The following is a 17,257-nucleotide window of genomic DNA, read 5'->3' as shown; positions in this document are numbered from 1 at the left end:
ACTTCTGACCAGATACCCTTGTATTTCCTTAAGATACATGTGTCCTGGTGAGACACAGGATTTGTTCCCTCACATGGGAAAATCATATATATGAGGATAATCATACAAAAACACATGCTTGGTTTTACATTTTTTGGGTTTGCTTTGGTGTTTTTTTTCTTCACTAAATATGCCTGAGACCATCTTTTCTTAAGGAGATAAGATTTGTAAAAGCAGTTGCTCAAAGTTTTGAGGCCATTGTCAGGTAGTGCATAATGGCATGATTTTCAAGTTCTTGTTTACTTTTGTTTTGAGCATGGACCTTAAGCAGTTCTTGTCATTTGTTATCAAAGTACTACTTCAGCTTCATACAAGTCAGTAAGAGCTGTTGGATAAGTAAAGTTACTTTCCTTTGACATCTAAGTGCAAACTGTTACGAGTTTGCAAGTTTGCTTTTCAACAAATAACAGTCAAAAGCTGAGATTCTGCAGTGTACTGTTGAAAATGTCATCAAACTGTGAACAGCGTTTCAGTGACATCTCCTTTTGTTAGGATTGGTGCTTTTTCTTCCTTTGTCTCTGAATATGTAAGAAAAAAAAAAAATACTGTGTGCATTAATTGACTAATTGCACTGGTTTGTATTATCTGAAAATATTTACTGGGAGTGAAATTGATTTGCCAGCTGAATGTGTGAATTCATAAATACAGTTATGAGCTACAGTTTTTTCCAAGCTCCTGCAAAAAAATTACATCTTGATAAATTACCCCAACTGAAAAGGTGAATATTCTTTCTAGACCTTTTTTTTGTTTATAATAGTATAAATGCTGTTTGTGGATTTGTTTTAATAAATAGAAATGAGAAAAAGTACATGATATTTTATATTTGGATTTTAAACCTCGGGATCTAACACCACAGAATATAAACAGCTTTCTCCTTTATTTGAATATATTGTGTGATAGTTGGAAGAAACATTTAAAAGACCATTACTGCAATATTTCAGATGTCTTTTTATAAACAGCATTGTATATTCAGGAGAGTATAGCAGAATATGCAGAATGGAAAATACAGTGGAGTATTGCAGGATATAAAGTCTAGGAAACATTTGTATTTAAATGTCATATTTTTTACTATTTACCTTCTGTCTGTAGTCACTATGCACTTTCAGTCTTTGAAACAAATCTACTGCTGAGTTCATCTGAAAGATGTACACATGTAAAAGAACAAATGCTGTTTGAATTATTTCTTCTTGTCTTTCTCTGGTTTAGGTCTATAAGCCAAGGGACACTTTGTCAATTCATGTGTAAATACATTTTGTTGTTGTTTAAAAGTGCTACATGCAGAGTGAGTGGGACGCTGCAGAACTTGTAACTCAGCAGGTCTCCAAGCAGCCAAATTTGAGGCTGTAAAATCAGTAACACATCAGAAAGGACCAGAAGGAAATGTGCCCCTTGGCTTTTCTTTTTATAGTTCTTCAAATTGAGGATGACCCTTACTGTTCCAGCTGGCGTCATCTTGTTGGTGTCTCGCACAGTCAGTGTGCAAACACCAACAATATGGTCGCAGTCCTGCCAGGTTTCAGTCAGAGCTGGCTTGGAGCTGTGGTCCTTTTTGGCTTTCTTTGGATGCATGAGGATGCTTGATACCGTGAATAATTTGCCCTTGAGTCATGCGATGACAATGAGTATTGGAACCCTTCTTATCATCCCTTTCATTAGTGGATTTGGCAGCGGGGTATGCTTTGTTCTCTGGAGCGTTCTTTTGAACCAGTTTTCCATACCACATACCCAGGTGCTGCACGTGTGTAAATTTGTTGCTTTTTCTGATGCTAACCAGCTGGTGGCAATGCTTGCTCAAGGCACCTCTCCCTGCAGGCAGTACATAGAAGACCATGTCAGGATTGTCTTCTTCTGCTCTACAGAGGTCTTTAACACTGTCCTATGGACTACGTCGCCAAGCTGGTGTCCTTGCATATTCTTGTATGTCCTCTAGCCTTGTCCCGTGGCACGTAATACACACCGTGGCATCACGGGATGAACGATTTACTCCAGCAGGCTCTGGCGGAGCCCCTCCCGTTATTTCAGACTTACTATACTGAAACAAGAGCAAAATGTAGTAAATTGCCTTCAGGCACCACATGGAGCCCAGAGGAAAAGCCGTGTGCAGTCGTGCCTTTGCTAATGGCAGTCGTGGCTACAAGCCATTTTGGGCCGTTTGTCCTGGCATTGTCCTCTCTGAATCGGATGCCTTTAGCAACATAAAGGTAGCTTTGAGGTACCTCTAGTAGGCACCTTAATTCAATAGTTACTGTCACTGACTCTTTCTCACTAGGGCAGTGCTGTTGTCAATAGTGTTTTGCTCCTGGCTGCTATACTCGGAGGCGATTAGGAAGTATAAAAATTGGGGACACATCAATTGCATTGATATTTTGTGCAAATGTAAGTACATACTCTAACAAGCTTGCTTTTTGCTCTTCATCGTTACTTAGATCGGGTTCTCTGTTAATTTACTTTTGTCTGAGCAAAGCAAAAGCAGGGACCAGTTTCTTGTCAGGCCAAAAAAGAATCACTGTAGGCTGTATATATCAGAGGTAGACTGAAATAGCACATTGCACGCACTCATTGGTGTGTTGCAGGGGGGTGCTACAACAAGGCTGTTGATGAATTGCAGAATTCTTACAAGCTGTGTGTCTTTTGTAGCTACAGATGGCTGCTTTGTTATCCTTTTGCATCAGTTATTAAATCTGCAAAAATGTTCATCACAATTGCTCTGTAATAGTTTTTCTCTAGCTTGTACCAGTTAAACTGTGTGTTTGGATGCAATTAATGCACGTGAATCTGCATTTCTGCACGCAGAAAGCCTTGCACAGTTGACACAGCAGACGGAAGCATACAGACCATTTTGGAGTAGATTTTGCCCCTAAATGGTATTCAGTATAGAGACAGTTTATCTTCAGTCTGAACGATGAATATAGTGTAATTTACACAGTGCAGGCAAATAACTGTAACATATTATAAAATTTAATCGTACAGATCAAACTAATAAAAATCACAACCAAGCATTCTCCAATAGATATCCAGACAAGAGTAGAAAATCTTCTCAATATATCATAGCATAGATATTGAACTTAAATATTTTATGAACTTGCACTGTTCGTATAAAGACAGCGTTCCAGAGATCTATGCAGAACTGCTAGATTAAAAGTAATACAAGATGAAAATGAAAGTCTAAAGAAACCCTAAAACATCATCAAGAGCAGGAGAAACACCGGTAGTTGTTCAGATCCTGTATTTCATTGTGCAGTCAGGGCAGGACAGCAAGTTGTACCCAGAATGACTTTACGTTACCTGGGCATCTCTAGAAATAACAGCAGTTCCCATCTCAGCTGTACGCTAACCAGCTCCCTCCCTTGCAGAACGGGGCTTTGCTGAGAAGATCACAGGAGTACATCAACAAGATAAACTGTTCTCATTACTTTTCGTGCTACAAGTGGATGAAAAAAATATGATATGCATAACTGACCAAGGTTAAAACTTTCAAAACCTGTGCAACGTGTGTTTCAGTTCTTACTCATGGGCAAAAGCAATTCCCTTTATGCAGTAAAACTCCTGATGTATTCTGTCTTGGGTTACTTTCATATTATATTTTTGACTGTACTGCAGAATATTAAGACTGAGGTCATAAAATGAAATATGCAGGACTCTAGTTTTCCCAGGAAACATTGTGGTTATTAGTAGCAGTTACAAGAGGAGGCAAAAGAACTTTTTTTAATCTCCAACGGAAAAAAAATCTTGACTATAAAAAAAAAAGAAGTGGAAACCAGCACAGTAAGAAGTGACTTGAAAAGTATCCGGAAAAAGACAATCAGGTATTTGCAACAGAGTGAGACAAGGTTGTGGACTTGCTTGTGGCCATGCACAAGGATTCCTACTTCATGGTCTGTGCATTTAAAATCTATGGAACAAAGAAGTATGTTCAAGCACCAACACGGAAGTTATCCATGACAATATAAAATTGCTCTTTCAAAAAAAACCACTTGCTATTTTCAATCTCCACTGTGGCTCAATGCGAAAATACCCATTTCTGTAATTTAGTCAGTGGATATTTTTTACAGTGATTATTTCTATGAATATGATCTTCATTATGCTTACCCAACAGTCCGGCTCTAATTCTTAAATTTCAGCATTCACCGTGTTGTCCAGGTGGTCCAGAGCACCATCTCATTCCCAGTTTGTGCCAAGGTCATGATGATCTTGTAGCTATATTTTGTGTCTCATCACTCCCATTTCCTGAGCCTGTGAATACTCACAGGCAACCCTATTCAGCTGCCCACATTTCAGACTCTACCATCTTATGTCCTTCCAGTCATACTGCCTAATCTGGATGGCTCCAGAAAGAAGGCAGGGGCTAAACCACATCATCTCACCTGCTTTGTGGGAGCAGATGTAAACTGAGGCACTTTCAGACAGGTCCCAGGAAGAGAGAGAGGCACAAAACAACACAGGTGGTAGATGAGTAGCTACGGAAAATGCGAGAATCCTGCTTTGCGTAGGGCTCTGCATGGGGTTTATACTTCCTAGGCTGCCTTTTGGTTCATTTTTGATGCTCAGCTTACCTTTCAGCATTGGTATGCTGGACACACCATCTCTTTTTAAAGGTTTGTTTTCTACTTACGGAGTCTATGAAGTTCCAGCAAATACCTTCCACAGCCACCTGCGCTGTCTAACAGTGGAGCCTGGTCTGCCTGGTGTACCTTGTCTGGACTACTCTACCTTATGTTTAGCAGCACTGAATAAGGCGTTTTCAGCTGACCGAGGACCAGGAATTTGGATGAGTTGCATTGGCCCACAGCAAAACCTCAGAGCTGTGGGCCTCAGAAGGGAGTAAAGGATCTGTGGAAGTACCTGATGTCTGTACCTCTCAGAGGCATTGTTTCTCTGCTACTGGGTGGCCACAGATAAATAACCACCGGTCCAGAAGGCTTAAGAGGAAAACCACAGCCCCTTTTGCTGCGGTATTGTCTCTTCTTAGACCAATAAATGAATTATATCTTTTTTGCTTTGGCCATGTGTGCTGTCTCTCTGCTAACTCCAAAGAGGTTACTGTGACAACTCAGCAGGAGGGAGAGCTGCTCTCTCCTGTGTGATTTCTCCCTGCCCTCCGCCAGCTCTGCAGACGCAAAGAGCAAGGACCAGCTCTTCTCCACAGCACGTTTAATCACCCCGAGCAATGGGCAGGCCAAGCGGGGGCTACCAAAGCCATAACTTTTAGGTGGACAGAGATCAAGATCTGTCACCTTCAAACATCACTGACGTCCCTGTGAAACAGGAAAGTGCAAATTTTGTCAGAGCAGTTTAGTCTCCACAGCAGGTGGAGGTGGAAAAAACATTCGCTTTTTCAGATGCTCCCGTGAGCAGACTGTGAAAAGGAAGCAGAGACTTTGCAGACAGTGAATGAAAGGGCACTGAAATGAAGGGGCAAATGCCGGGGAATGTTTTTTGCATGCACTTGTGTGAAATTTTGTCAAGTCTACTGCTTCCTGAGAGGAAGTAATGTTACCCATTGAATGACAGGCTGAACTAAATGAAAACGAACAGGACACTGAGTTTGAAGTCAACACACACTATTACATCACATAGAGACTTTGGTGGAAGTATTTCAGTTAAAGGTCTTTGAGAACGAGTATCGTCATTTAGAAGCATAATTTCTGCCATGTGACAGCAGAAGTCATTGTAGATCGGCCATTGCGCCTGTTGCTCAGAACCACCCCTGTAAAGGACTGGAAGCAATTCTTGCCACGGGTAACACAAAACCTTCCAGGTGGAATTCAAATTGCATTGTAAAGAATGTATAGTGGAAACTTTTCCAATTGGCTGAAGTCTTTAAACAATTTCACAGGATTTACATTGCGCTCTAATGTTCAGTTGCAAGCACAGACTCTGTGAAGTCCCTCATCTTCCACAAGGATTCTCCAAAGAGTTCATTCTACTTAGGAAGTGCTGAGATCAGAAGTTATGTAAAGCTCATTGTTTACTTTGAAGAATTTCTGTGGTTAAAATAAGATTTTGCTGGGTCAAAACACATTATTATATTTTTTATATTAAGTATTTTAGTACTTAACATTTTTCTGTTGAATGCATTAAGAGTTTTTTCCCCCCTTTTTTTTCTGTGAGAGTTGTAACTTCTTTTATAGTGACCCAACCTTTTTAACAGGGTGGCTAGAGGCACCTTACCAAGCGTATGGTCAGCAGGCACTATCACAGTCATCCTGTCTACATTCCAACTGTATATAGGTTATTAATAAGGCGCCTAATTTCCAACAGTTTGCCCTAACAAGGATCTTCAGGCTGCAGTCCCTTTAAAGAGAAGCCACCGCCAGTTTGCAACTGAAGAAGAGAGACTCCTTCTTCAATCAGAATAGTCTTTCTGTATTATTAAATAGTAATGCTCGAGTCAGATCACTGTTGTTGGGGGAAAACTGCAAGGTAAAGGGTTTGCTTTAAGTTGTCATTCTAAGTATTGCTTCTTTTTCTCTGCTTTCAGAGGCTGGCAACAAGAAGCTAAAGAGCACGATACAGAGAAGCACAGAGACGGGAATGGCAGCAGAGATGAGAAGTCGTATGGTTCGACAGCCAAGTCGGGAATCCACTGATGGCAGCATAAATAGTTACAGCTCCGAGGGCAAGTAAGTGGCATTAAAAGTATCAGTCATGTAGGAGAAGTTTCTTGTCTTTATAAGAAAACCTGGGATGTGAACAGAGGTCCCAGGTCTGGCTGAATGGGATAGCTCTGTGTACAGATTCTTCCTCTTGAAACGTTTGCAAAACTGAACTATTTTAGGCACATAGCACAAATTTATTGAAAACTGAAATTGAGAGCGGACTTCTCGGGGATTCACATTTTCCCTGTTGTCCAGTGAGGCATTTTGTTCAACCAAAGACAACTACGTCCAGGGTGCATTATTCAAAAGAAAACATAGGGGTACTTTTTTCTTTTGAGTTTTGTTTGGATTAACGCAGAGTTAAACTTCAGATGTTGTATGTAAATCCCTCTGATATGAAACTCTGTTCAGTAATACTATATACAACGAAAGTTTAGCTTGGAGTGGGTCCAAGTCTCTCACTGAGAATCGTCAACCCAGAGTCCAGCTGCCCCATCAGCTGAAATCAGGCAGACAGCTGTGGGGAACGGGGCAGCTGTTTTCATTCACTGCTGAGTTGACTCAGTATGTAGGAAAGGAGAACAAAGGCACATCTGACACAAAAGTGTGCATGAATACTCCACCCTCCTCACAGCTCTCAGTGGGACTCTGCCACGTGTGCCAAGGCACAGTGGTCACTAAAGAATTCTTAGAAGATGCCTCCCCAGAAAAGGGGAAACCGGGCGTAGGCAAATCCACCCTGTAGACCTGGGAAAAAAAGGAGAAATTGGGACTTCTTTGGCTTCATCTTTTTAAATGCTTACTGTGTTACCATAACTGCTATTGCACATTGTATAAGGTACGAAGAGGCAGGGCAGCCATGGTGGTGGCAAGGAGCTGTGTAAAGATGAAGTTTCTCCATCATCAGATGATCTCGCCACCCTAATTTTTTTACAATGGGTGCGGTGAGAGACTGGAACAGGTTGCCCAGTGAAGTTGTGGATGCCCCATCCCTGGAAGTGTTCAAGATCAGGCTGGATGGAGCTTTGAGCAACCTGATCTCGTAAAAAATGTCCCTGCTCATGGCAGGGGTGTTGGAACTAGATGATCTTTAAGGTCCTTTCCAACCCAAACTATTCCATGATTCTATGAAAATGCTAAGAATTGCAAGAGCCTTGTAAGAAAAACAGGCTCCATCATGAATAACTCAAAAACAGAGTAGATAAGCATCAGCTGAAGACTGAGGGACAACAGTAAAATATCCCAGTATTTTTCCCAGTTTGATTCTATGATAGGGCATTACCTTCACCCTTTCAACACTCCATTCTGCCATCCTCCTCCTTCTCTCTAGCTGCATTGTCAGTCTGTAAGGCACCAGTCACTCACCATGGTGACAAAGGGCCCAATAAACTGGACCCTGCTAAGGAGGAGCTGGGGGAGCCTGGTTAGCAGTATGGAAGAGGTGGGAGCCCAGCACTGATGGTGCGGACCTTCTCAGGGGAACAGCCTCATCCTCCGCTCAACCCTCAGAGTGTGTAAACAGATTTAGCAAGGCTGGGGCAGACAGGGTCTGGATCTGGAGGTCACAGCAGGCATCTGGAGGACAGAAACTGTAAGGTAAAGCTGTGAATTGTTGACTTGAGAATCAGGGTCTGGGTAAAGCAGTGAAGAGAGCAAGCCTGGGAGGGAAACGGAGTGCTTGCTTCGTATTGGGACACATTGCAGGCTGCATGTGCCTAGTGGGACTTGGTTTGAAAATTATCCTTTAGAACTAGGTCCATCTTCAAGGTAAGGTGAGGTATCATAAGCTGGTAGTTGCACTATCTGCATCTTATGTCTTGTTTCTGCCTCTTTAGTCCTGTGCCTGATCCCCATCTCTTGCTGCCCCAGCACCAGTTCTGCCTCTGACAAGTCTCCTGACCACTCTCAGCGCTCACATACAATAGATTTCTTCACATCTGACCACATTTGTCCCACTTTTCTGCTTCATACTTTTGGCACCAGCTCCCTAACTTGTCTTCTCTCCAAGACTTTTGGTTTGATAGAGTTACCAGCTCTTCTGGTTGATTCCTGATCCTCAGTATACCTCAACTTCATTTCCTGACTCCAAGCCCACTTTGCACTTGATCTTAGCCTGAAACGCTGTCCCTGATCTCCACATCCCTATTCCAATCCCTGTCAAGAGTAAAGAAACAGTGAGGCCAGTGAAGTGAGAACATCACCAATATCTAACAGTGACTCTGAAGGGAAGCCCGGGAGAGTGGGCCAAAGGAGGCAGATAACAGAACATTTTAACAAAACAGTTAAATATATCTTGCTGCAATGAAGGAAGAGAAACATTCCTTAAACAGGATGCAGTGCCGTAGGCAAAAGGGATACCAGAGGGCTCTGTTCGGTGTGATGCTGTACTTTGTGGCTTAGATAACTTCTCTGAAGTCTTCTGTTTTTCTGTGATTCTGTGATTTAGCTATAGATCAAATCCTCAGATGCTCTGCCAACTTGCTCAAATTTGATAGAATAATGTTAGTTTACAGCAGCTCTGGGCTTAGATCACAGTGAATGAAGAATGTTAAATGCAGAGATTCTTGTAAGAAAGATGACCAATAAAACAATTTTCTACTGTTTAATCACTTCCCCCACGTGCATCACTGGGTTATTTGTAGAACATGAGTTGGACACAACTACAAGGTGGAGGGGAAGCCACACAACTGCATCATATAATCAGGGGTACATGCACTGCGCCAGCTGATCCTAAAATCCTCTCCCTCTTTCCCTCCTTCTTCTAAGTCTTTTTTGAATATTAGAAATGTCACCTTTAACTTCAGATGTTCTTTCTAGTGTGAGCATGATTCAGTTTTTGATAGCACCTTGTATTCAGAATATTGCTAGCTTTTTCCTCTCTTATAGAATCATAGAATCATGTAGGTTGGAGAAGACCTGTAAGATCATCGGTCTTGTGAGATTTCCATCAAAATCAGCAAGAGCTTGACTTTGGTTGCTTGAGTAATATTTTGTCTGCAGTTTGCTCTTGACATAACTGTAGGCAGGTAGTGATGACAAATAGGAAATGCTTTTGCTAAGTTTGCACAGACTAATTTTCCTTCGTGTGTGTGTGTACATCAAAATACTAACTTTACTTCCAGGATCACACAGTTTATTGAGAGTATCATGCCTCATCCTGCATTTCATAAGACAAATCAGATTCCTACAGTAGGTACCCCAGGTAACAGATTATGGTTTTTGACCTGTAGCTGGAGTTTAATGAATTAGAATTAATATGCATTAAGGTGAATGTGTACTTCACAACCTTCAGTATTATGTGTATAGCTAGAGGTGCCTGAAAAGTGAGAATGCTCTCAAGTGAACATTTTCAGTGTTGTTAGTCATTCCCTAGCAAAATGTAACACATTTGGGGAAAAAGGACAAAGAAAGGAGCAGGAAACTTTTCAGAGCAGGGGCAAGAGTGAACAGGTAATGCCACTGGGGAAAAAAGCAGATTGTGTGTCTTGTCAAAAGGAGTGGGCTTGAAGCTGCATCTCGAGGTTAGGTGAATACTGTAACTGGTGGGCTGATGGTTGAACTGGAGACCTTGAGATTCTTTTCCTCCTCTATCTAAAGAAACCTTCTTAAAAAAAAAAAAAAAGATTTTTAAAAATTAAACTTAAGTGAAAAGCTTACCTTTTGGTAAATCAGAGTTTTCTAATGAAAAGCAATGTGCTGATATTTTCTGGCCACCTTTAGTTACAGGCAGTCTATACATTTACACAGGCATAGTAAGAGCAGTTAGTCTTGAAGAGAGGAATGGGCTGTTTCTGTCCGGCTAACAGGCGTTTGCAAAGGGTTTTCAGTGTGAATTGAATGACTGGGGCACATAAGCCTCACCTATGGAAATGACAGCTTTTCACACTAGATTTTTTTATTAGGGAGTTTTGTTATTATTTTCTCCAGTCTACTAGGGAATTTCCTTTGAGGGAGAAGCAGATACAAAGTGGGGATGGCCTGCTGGGTAAGATGCTATCTAGACTTGGTTCAAAGTCTATTCTTCTGTTCCTCATAATTGTGATGAGGAAGTCAGACCTCAGTCTCCCTCCCTGCCATGGATCATTCTTTCTCTCCCCCGCCTCCCACCCTCCCCCCGGGTGGTTTCTTTTGCTACTGTTTGGAGACTGTATATCTATTAAAAAGAAAGTGGAGATTCTGGAATACAAGAAAGCAGCTTGGAAAAGCACTTATCACAGAATCATAGAATACTTTGGGTTGGAAGGGACCTTTAAAAGTCATCTAGTCCAACTCCCCTGCAATGAGCAGGGACGTCTTCAATTAGATCGGGTTGCTCAGACTCCCGTCCAATGAATGGCCTTGAATGTTTCCATATATTCTGTACCGCCGTATTACAGTTTAGTTTGTGTCCTGAAAAAGGGGTGGGTACCAACTGTAGATCCAGATGTGGCTACCAGAATATTTTGGCTAGGGAGTGGCATTAGGTTTAGCTCTAATCAACACTAGTACTACCTGCCAGTTTACTGCTTCATTAAACAGCTGCAGCAATCTGATTAATTTAGTGTGTACATCTGTTTTCCCTGTTTGTTCTAACTGATGTGGATGGGGTCTGGATGTATGTATAGATATAAAACAGTATTACAAGGTAAATCAAGCATTCCAGAATGAAGAATGATAGACTATTAAATTTCATGAGGTTTGTGTTTTCTTACACAAGGTCACTCATAGTTTATTCACCTGTCAGGCTCTTCACTGCCCCTGGAGAACTCCTTAACAAGAACTGTTTTATTCTATGGACTACTTTGGGTCCATGTGCAGAATTTCAATACACTTCTTTGGGGTCCGTGGGAGACAGCTCATTCCTCATGCTGCAGAACAATTTGTGGTTGCACATCCTGAGCTGTTTGCTTTGTATGACCAGTACTTTCGAGGTAAATACTGTAGGACGGTAGAAATTAATAGTGTTCTTGTGTTTAACCAGCTTTTATTTTGCTTCAGCTTAATATTTCCTGGAGTACGGCTGGGCGCTGACAGTCAGTTTAGTGATTTCCTCGACGGACTTGGACCTGCACAGTTAGTAGGGCGACAGACGCTAGCAACGCCTGCCATGGGTAAGAATAATATGTTCTCCTCTGTTAAATGAATAATAAGCCAGTTAACTAACACACACACTGCCAGACTACAGCACCAAAAAGACTTTTACAAAGTGGCTTCCTTCACTGTAAACATGAAGGTCCTATACGCAGTCGGTGGTATTCCTAAGCATGCTAGCATCCAAAATGGGGGGAGAAACGGTATTTGCTCTGTATGCGAGGTGGCTGCTAATCTCGTTTCCAGTTTGAAGATAGGGGTCACACTTCAATTCCCACTCAAAATTATTGTGGCTTCTCCAGTTGTAGCTTACTGTGAAATTTCAGCTGTTCGGAGTTTATACTTACTTGCCACAGATTATATTGGATGTGACAGACAGTTTCTGTGCACTTGTCCAAGCTTAGTTCATCTAACCCCAGAACAGGAAACTTCTGCCCACATTTGCAATACTCAGTAATCAGTTGCAGATAAAGACAGTGTTTGTCACAGAAGAGACAAAATCCTTTTCCACAGCAGCTGCCTGGGGCTATCTGTGATCTTCTCGGTGGTCCAGACTGGTTTGGGTTTCCCTACAGTAGCATTAGCATTAGCTGTATCTTGGTTGAGTAGGGTATCAGTGTATAAGGTGTGCAACAGCACAGTACTGTGCAAGTATCTTTGGAAAGGTTTGAGGACTGGAGTTTTTTTGCTATATGTGAGCAATTCTTGGACATGCTTGAGGATGCTAAGTGAAGAGTCCTTGATCTGCTACTTTTTAACCATACTTCTCCTGCTAGAAATTATAAAAGGCCAATGCTTCAGTACAGCTGTCTTGGGAGAAGCTTCAGGAAGGGCTACTGAGCCACTTCTGAAAAAGGAGAGGGAAACAGAAAGAAAAATTGCAGAAGAGAGTGTTCCTCTCCCAACTCATGAGCAGAAGGAAACGGGAAACTTTCTTGAAAATGCTTTGAGTACCTCCTAAGGGAAAGGTTGCTCTGTAAGTCCAAATGACTGCTACTAATCTTGTTAAATTAATATTTTTTTATTATTTTTTTGAAAGAGAAGATTTTATTTTGAATGAGGTGACTGGCCCAATAAAAATCTAAGTGGATCTATCGGTATGAATATAAGGGTCTAGATTTCTTCTGTCTCTTTATTTGAATCTTGTTTTCTGACTAAATTTTTTTCTGCAGATTACTTGAGTAAACATTTATTTTCACTTCTCAGAACTGCTTTATTTACTAAAAGCTCAAGTTTTGCCCCTCCCCCCCCCCAACACTCAGTGGTGCTTTTTAACAATTGTCAGAAGACCTTTCCTCTGGTATCCTTTCACTAGTGACAATTTGAAAATCTTTGTATTACCGCTCCCCCTTCTGGTTCCCTGTCGCATGTTTTATTTTGGATGTGCAGTACAGAGATGTGCTCTTAGAAAGGCTTGTTGGAATTTTCCTGTGAACTATTTTTAGTGCAACACAGAGGTCTGTTTATTCAAGCAAAGTTTGATTAATAAAAAAATCTTCCCTGCTGCTCTGTCATATCTGAAGTGCTGAGGTATAAACACTGCTTTAATATACTGTTAGACAAGCATGTGAAAATCTCATGCCCAGGTAATTTCAAAATGTTGTCTTTCTAAATACAGACCCCAAATGCTATAATTCAGGACTATCTATTTATGAGTGTGGTTTTTTAGACAATCAGAGTTTGCATGTAAAATATATAAATACTCACATTTCATGGATATATGTATAGTTATTTATTTGCACAGGCATCACATAGCTGCCCATGTCATACTGTGCATTTTTTATTCTAAGTGGCCTGTTAGATTTCTACCCAGCTGATTCCATGATATATGAAACCATAAAGATCTAAAACTTGGAGCATCAGCCCATAATTGACTTCCCTTGCATTTCATTGATCTAGATCAGAACCGTGCTTGGTCTCAGACTAAGCAGTTTCCTTTTTCTGCAGGACGTGTCGTTTGTCAGAATCAGGCAGGGAAACAAGTCTGACTATTTAAGTAGCAAAAGCAGCTTCTTATTTTAACATGTTGCATTGCTTTATTCACACCAAAAATGGGTGTGGAATATTGATAAAAACAGGAAAATTGTCACCCCTGTACTCGTTGGAAACTTTTGCAGAAAAAAAAGACCTCTGTTGAGGTCTCGGAGGGCAGGGCATCATTCTCTGAAGCTGCACTGTGACCGTGTGCCTCGTCTGGCTGGTGTCTCCGTCTTACACTGGGCAATTGTAGTTACAGAAGAAGGTTTCGACATTAGCCTCCACCAGCACTTCTCCTTCCTGCTACAAGGAGCTTTTGCGCTGCCAGCTCTTGCATGTCAGCATGGAGGCAGAAACTTCCACTCGAGGGGATTTCTGAACATGAGTTTGGGTTTTAGGCTCTCCGAGTGTGGGACCACTGTCAAGGCAGTGCATGTCAGTGACTGGCGCGCTGGGGCAACAGTCCTAGGTAGGAGGTCTCTAGGTAATTCACCATTGCAAAATTAAAAGTGTGGTGGTTATACCATAGTGTTGCTGTAAATTTACCTGCCTCTGTGGAGCTGAAATACTGAGCTCTGGTATAAACCGTACACCAAAAGAGGGCACCATGCTCCCTAAGTACGTACCTTTTAGTCCTGGTTTAAGGATGGAGAAATTAAAGGGATCGGGAGGGGTTGTGACAAGCACACTAATGCAGCAGACTAGTAGCAAACTAGTCTTTCTGTTTCTCACTCGTATACCCTATCTGCCGGGCCGTACCGCTTCTCTAAAATGTGGGCTTCTTTCTTCTCCCTCTCAGGTGACATCCAGATTGGAATGGTGGACAAAAAGGGCCAGTTAGAAGTAGAAGTCATTAGAGCCCGGGGCCTCACACAAAAACCTGGCTCCAAATCTACCCCAGGTAAGGAAAAAAATAGACAATGTACAAACAGAAATCAAGAATATGAAATATGCTGATGAACTGGGGATCGGAGACTTTTTGAGCTCCTCATTAGCTGTCACTTCATTTGCATTTGTTTGGTTTGCTTTTCAACAAGGAATGTGTGCGTGGATATATCCTTGCTCCCGATGTCCGCTTCTTACCACCTCACATCTGCCAGTTGCACACCACCTTTCAAGGAATGATTTTCAGCAAGTCAACATCCGTTCTGCAGAAATATTTATGCGTATCTTAGGCGAGTCATATATCTTAGAGGGGCCTTGTTGATGTAGATGAAGTCGTTTGGGTTTGTTCCAAGTGAAAACAAGAGATGGAGAACACATGAAAGTGCTTTGAACAAACAGCTTAAGACCCACACGCGGGGATCTTCTGTGCACAACAGTGCTTCAAGAAGACAGCAGGTTGTGCTAGTGCCAGTGTCAATAATTTGTATAATGGATGTGATTTAATATTGTATCATTTTATACGGAAATTTTTTTAAGTCCTAGTTATTTATAGAAATCTTTATTAGAGGAGATTTATAATCACTGCTTACCCTAACAACTGGAACAGTTGGTTTAGATAACATTTTGCCAAAACGATATTTTACAACCTCCTTAGGAGCTGAAGATGAAAGAGCAATTAATGTCTGTGTTACCATAGTGACTTAGTTTTAAATATTCCTTTCAATGAAACATCAAAGTCTTTTGTTTTGAAATATCTCTGACCCCTAAACATACATAGGGACTCCAGAGTAGCAATCAGTGACAGTTAATTCCTGGCAAAGGAAAGTGTTTTTAAAATGACAGACATGAAATGCAATTGTTGCTAGTAACATCTTAGATCATTACATTCAGAGTTTATAAAAATCAGATTGACTTCTTATGGGCTGTGTCATTTATTTCATGTATATAATTGTATTCAGATTATACAGGGAAGATAACGTGTCATTTTCTTTCCACTCAGCTTCCTTTTAAGGCATTTGTTCTCCAACTCAGATGTGCAATGTAGAAGTTTTTAAGTCCAAACATAAAATTCATGGTGTTCTGTTTGCAGCTCCGTATGTCAAAGTGTATTTGTTGGAAAATGGAGCATGTATAGCTAAGAAGAAGACAAGAATTGCAAGGAAGACCCTTGATCCTTTGTACCAACAGACACTGGTTTTTGATGAAAGTCCACAGGGTAAAGTCCTTCAGGTCAGTTCCTTCTTAATCCCATTTTAGGCTATCATTTGGAGAAGCACTTGCGTGTTTACTTAAGTTTAAGCAATATGCCTAAACCCATTCCAACTCACTAAGCATTTAATTTTATAAATACCAGCAAACACATCCTTGTGGCTTGTGGTTTCAAGACCTGCAAAACGTCTGGCTGTGTTAAACATTTCTCTTTTGTTGACTCTCACTCCTGTCCTGCCATTAGGGTTTCCCATGAGAGGGAGCAATCATTCACCCTTAAGAAAAACATTTTCCTTACGCTACACATAACGAAACACAGCAGGAGTGAACACATACACATGGGTCTGGGGACAACGCTGAACCTGTATTTTATGTTCTTCCAGGTAATAGTCTGGGGAGACTACGGCCGAATGGACCACAAATGCTTCATGGGAGTTGCTCAGATCCTTCTGGAGGAACTGGATCTGTCCAGTGTGGTAATAGGCTGGTATAAATTATTTCCACCTTCATCGCTAGTGGATCCAACCTTGACTCCACTGACACGCAGGGCTTCCCAGTCATCTCTGGAAAGTTCAACTGGGCCTCCCTGCATTAGATCATAGTAGCAGGTGCTGTCTAATAAAAACATCACCCAGGATAACAATTGGAACCAGATATTCACATGATCAAAAAACACTGTTGGAGAGAGACAATCACTTCTGTTTTTGCTTGTAGTAGTTATCCAAAAATACGTCTGAGTTATTTGTCAAGAGATGGCTTAAATTGACAGAACGAAGGCATATCACATACGGCCAATCTGTTAGCGGCTATCACCGATGCTTATAATGATTAAAAAAAAAAAAATTAAAAAAAAAAGAGAGAGAGAGACCTTTAGATTCGACCTAAGTCAAAGATGAGCCAAACTGGAAGCTCTCACTCTGATAACAATGTTTTACTTTTCACATTTTGACAGAGCCCTCAAGCAGTGTTACCTTCCTGGTGTTTCAGCAGTTTTCCTGTACTTGTCACTTCCACTAGTTTTTTGCCATGTGATTCTGCTAGTTTTGTAGAAGTCCTCACAACGCTAAGAGAGACCCTTCCTTTCTTTTTCTAAAGCAAACAAACAAACAAAAAAAGGGCTGAAGCATATCTCTGTCAGCATCGTTAAAGTGTTCAACAGCCACAGTTACAATTCCAGCGAGTTCAAATCGTTGCTCAGTTCTGGTACTTCCAAGTCTCTCCTGTGGGAACCCAGAACAAATGACCAGTCTAAGTTATATTCTTAAAAATAACTAATCATCACGGTGCCACTTTTTCTTTGTAAAAAGCAGATATGTTTGCATTATATATAATAACTTTTATGTTTATGATGTTTTGCATGGAAGAATTTTGAAGAATTCTGCAACTACTGCTGGGGACTGGTATAACGCAACTTTAGTCTTAATTTTGACATTGAATATGTTACTGGTAATGCAGTTTTCCTCCTAGAAATGGAGAGG

At 41.1% G+C, this 17,257-nt stretch overlaps 1 protein-coding gene across 49 annotated transcripts in view; it reads left to right on the top strand.

Moving 5' to 3' along the window:
* The window catches only part of RIMS1 (regulating synaptic membrane exocytosis 1), a gene marked incomplete at both ends in the record, with an annotated part of 345,938 nt that extends 329,557 nt beyond the window's left edge, over positions 1 to 16,381 (top strand). For all 49 annotated transcript variants that reach the window (XM_082481666.1, XM_082481688.1, XM_082481677.1 and 46 more), the window contains 5 exons: positions 6,521 to 6,662; positions 11,616 to 11,728; positions 14,485 to 14,586; positions 15,661 to 15,800; positions 16,163 to 16,381. In XM_082481666.1, coding sequence (XP_082337792.1) covers positions 6,521 to 6,662; positions 11,616 to 11,728; positions 14,485 to 14,586; positions 15,661 to 15,800; positions 16,163 to 16,381 — 716 coding nt within the window. The remainder of the gene's footprint in view (positions 1 to 6,520; positions 6,663 to 11,615; positions 11,729 to 14,484; positions 14,587 to 15,660; positions 15,801 to 16,162) is intronic.
* Between the last annotated feature and the right edge of the window lie 876 nt (positions 16,382 to 17,257).

The sequence above is a fragment of the Vanellus vanellus genome (assembly GCF_965231255.1).
Source record: "Vanellus vanellus genome assembly, chromosome: 3".
In the NCBI taxonomy this organism is placed as follows: Eukaryota; Metazoa; Chordata; class Aves; order Charadriiformes; family Charadriidae; genus Vanellus; species Vanellus vanellus.
This window is presented reverse-complemented; position numbering and strand designations above follow the sequence as displayed.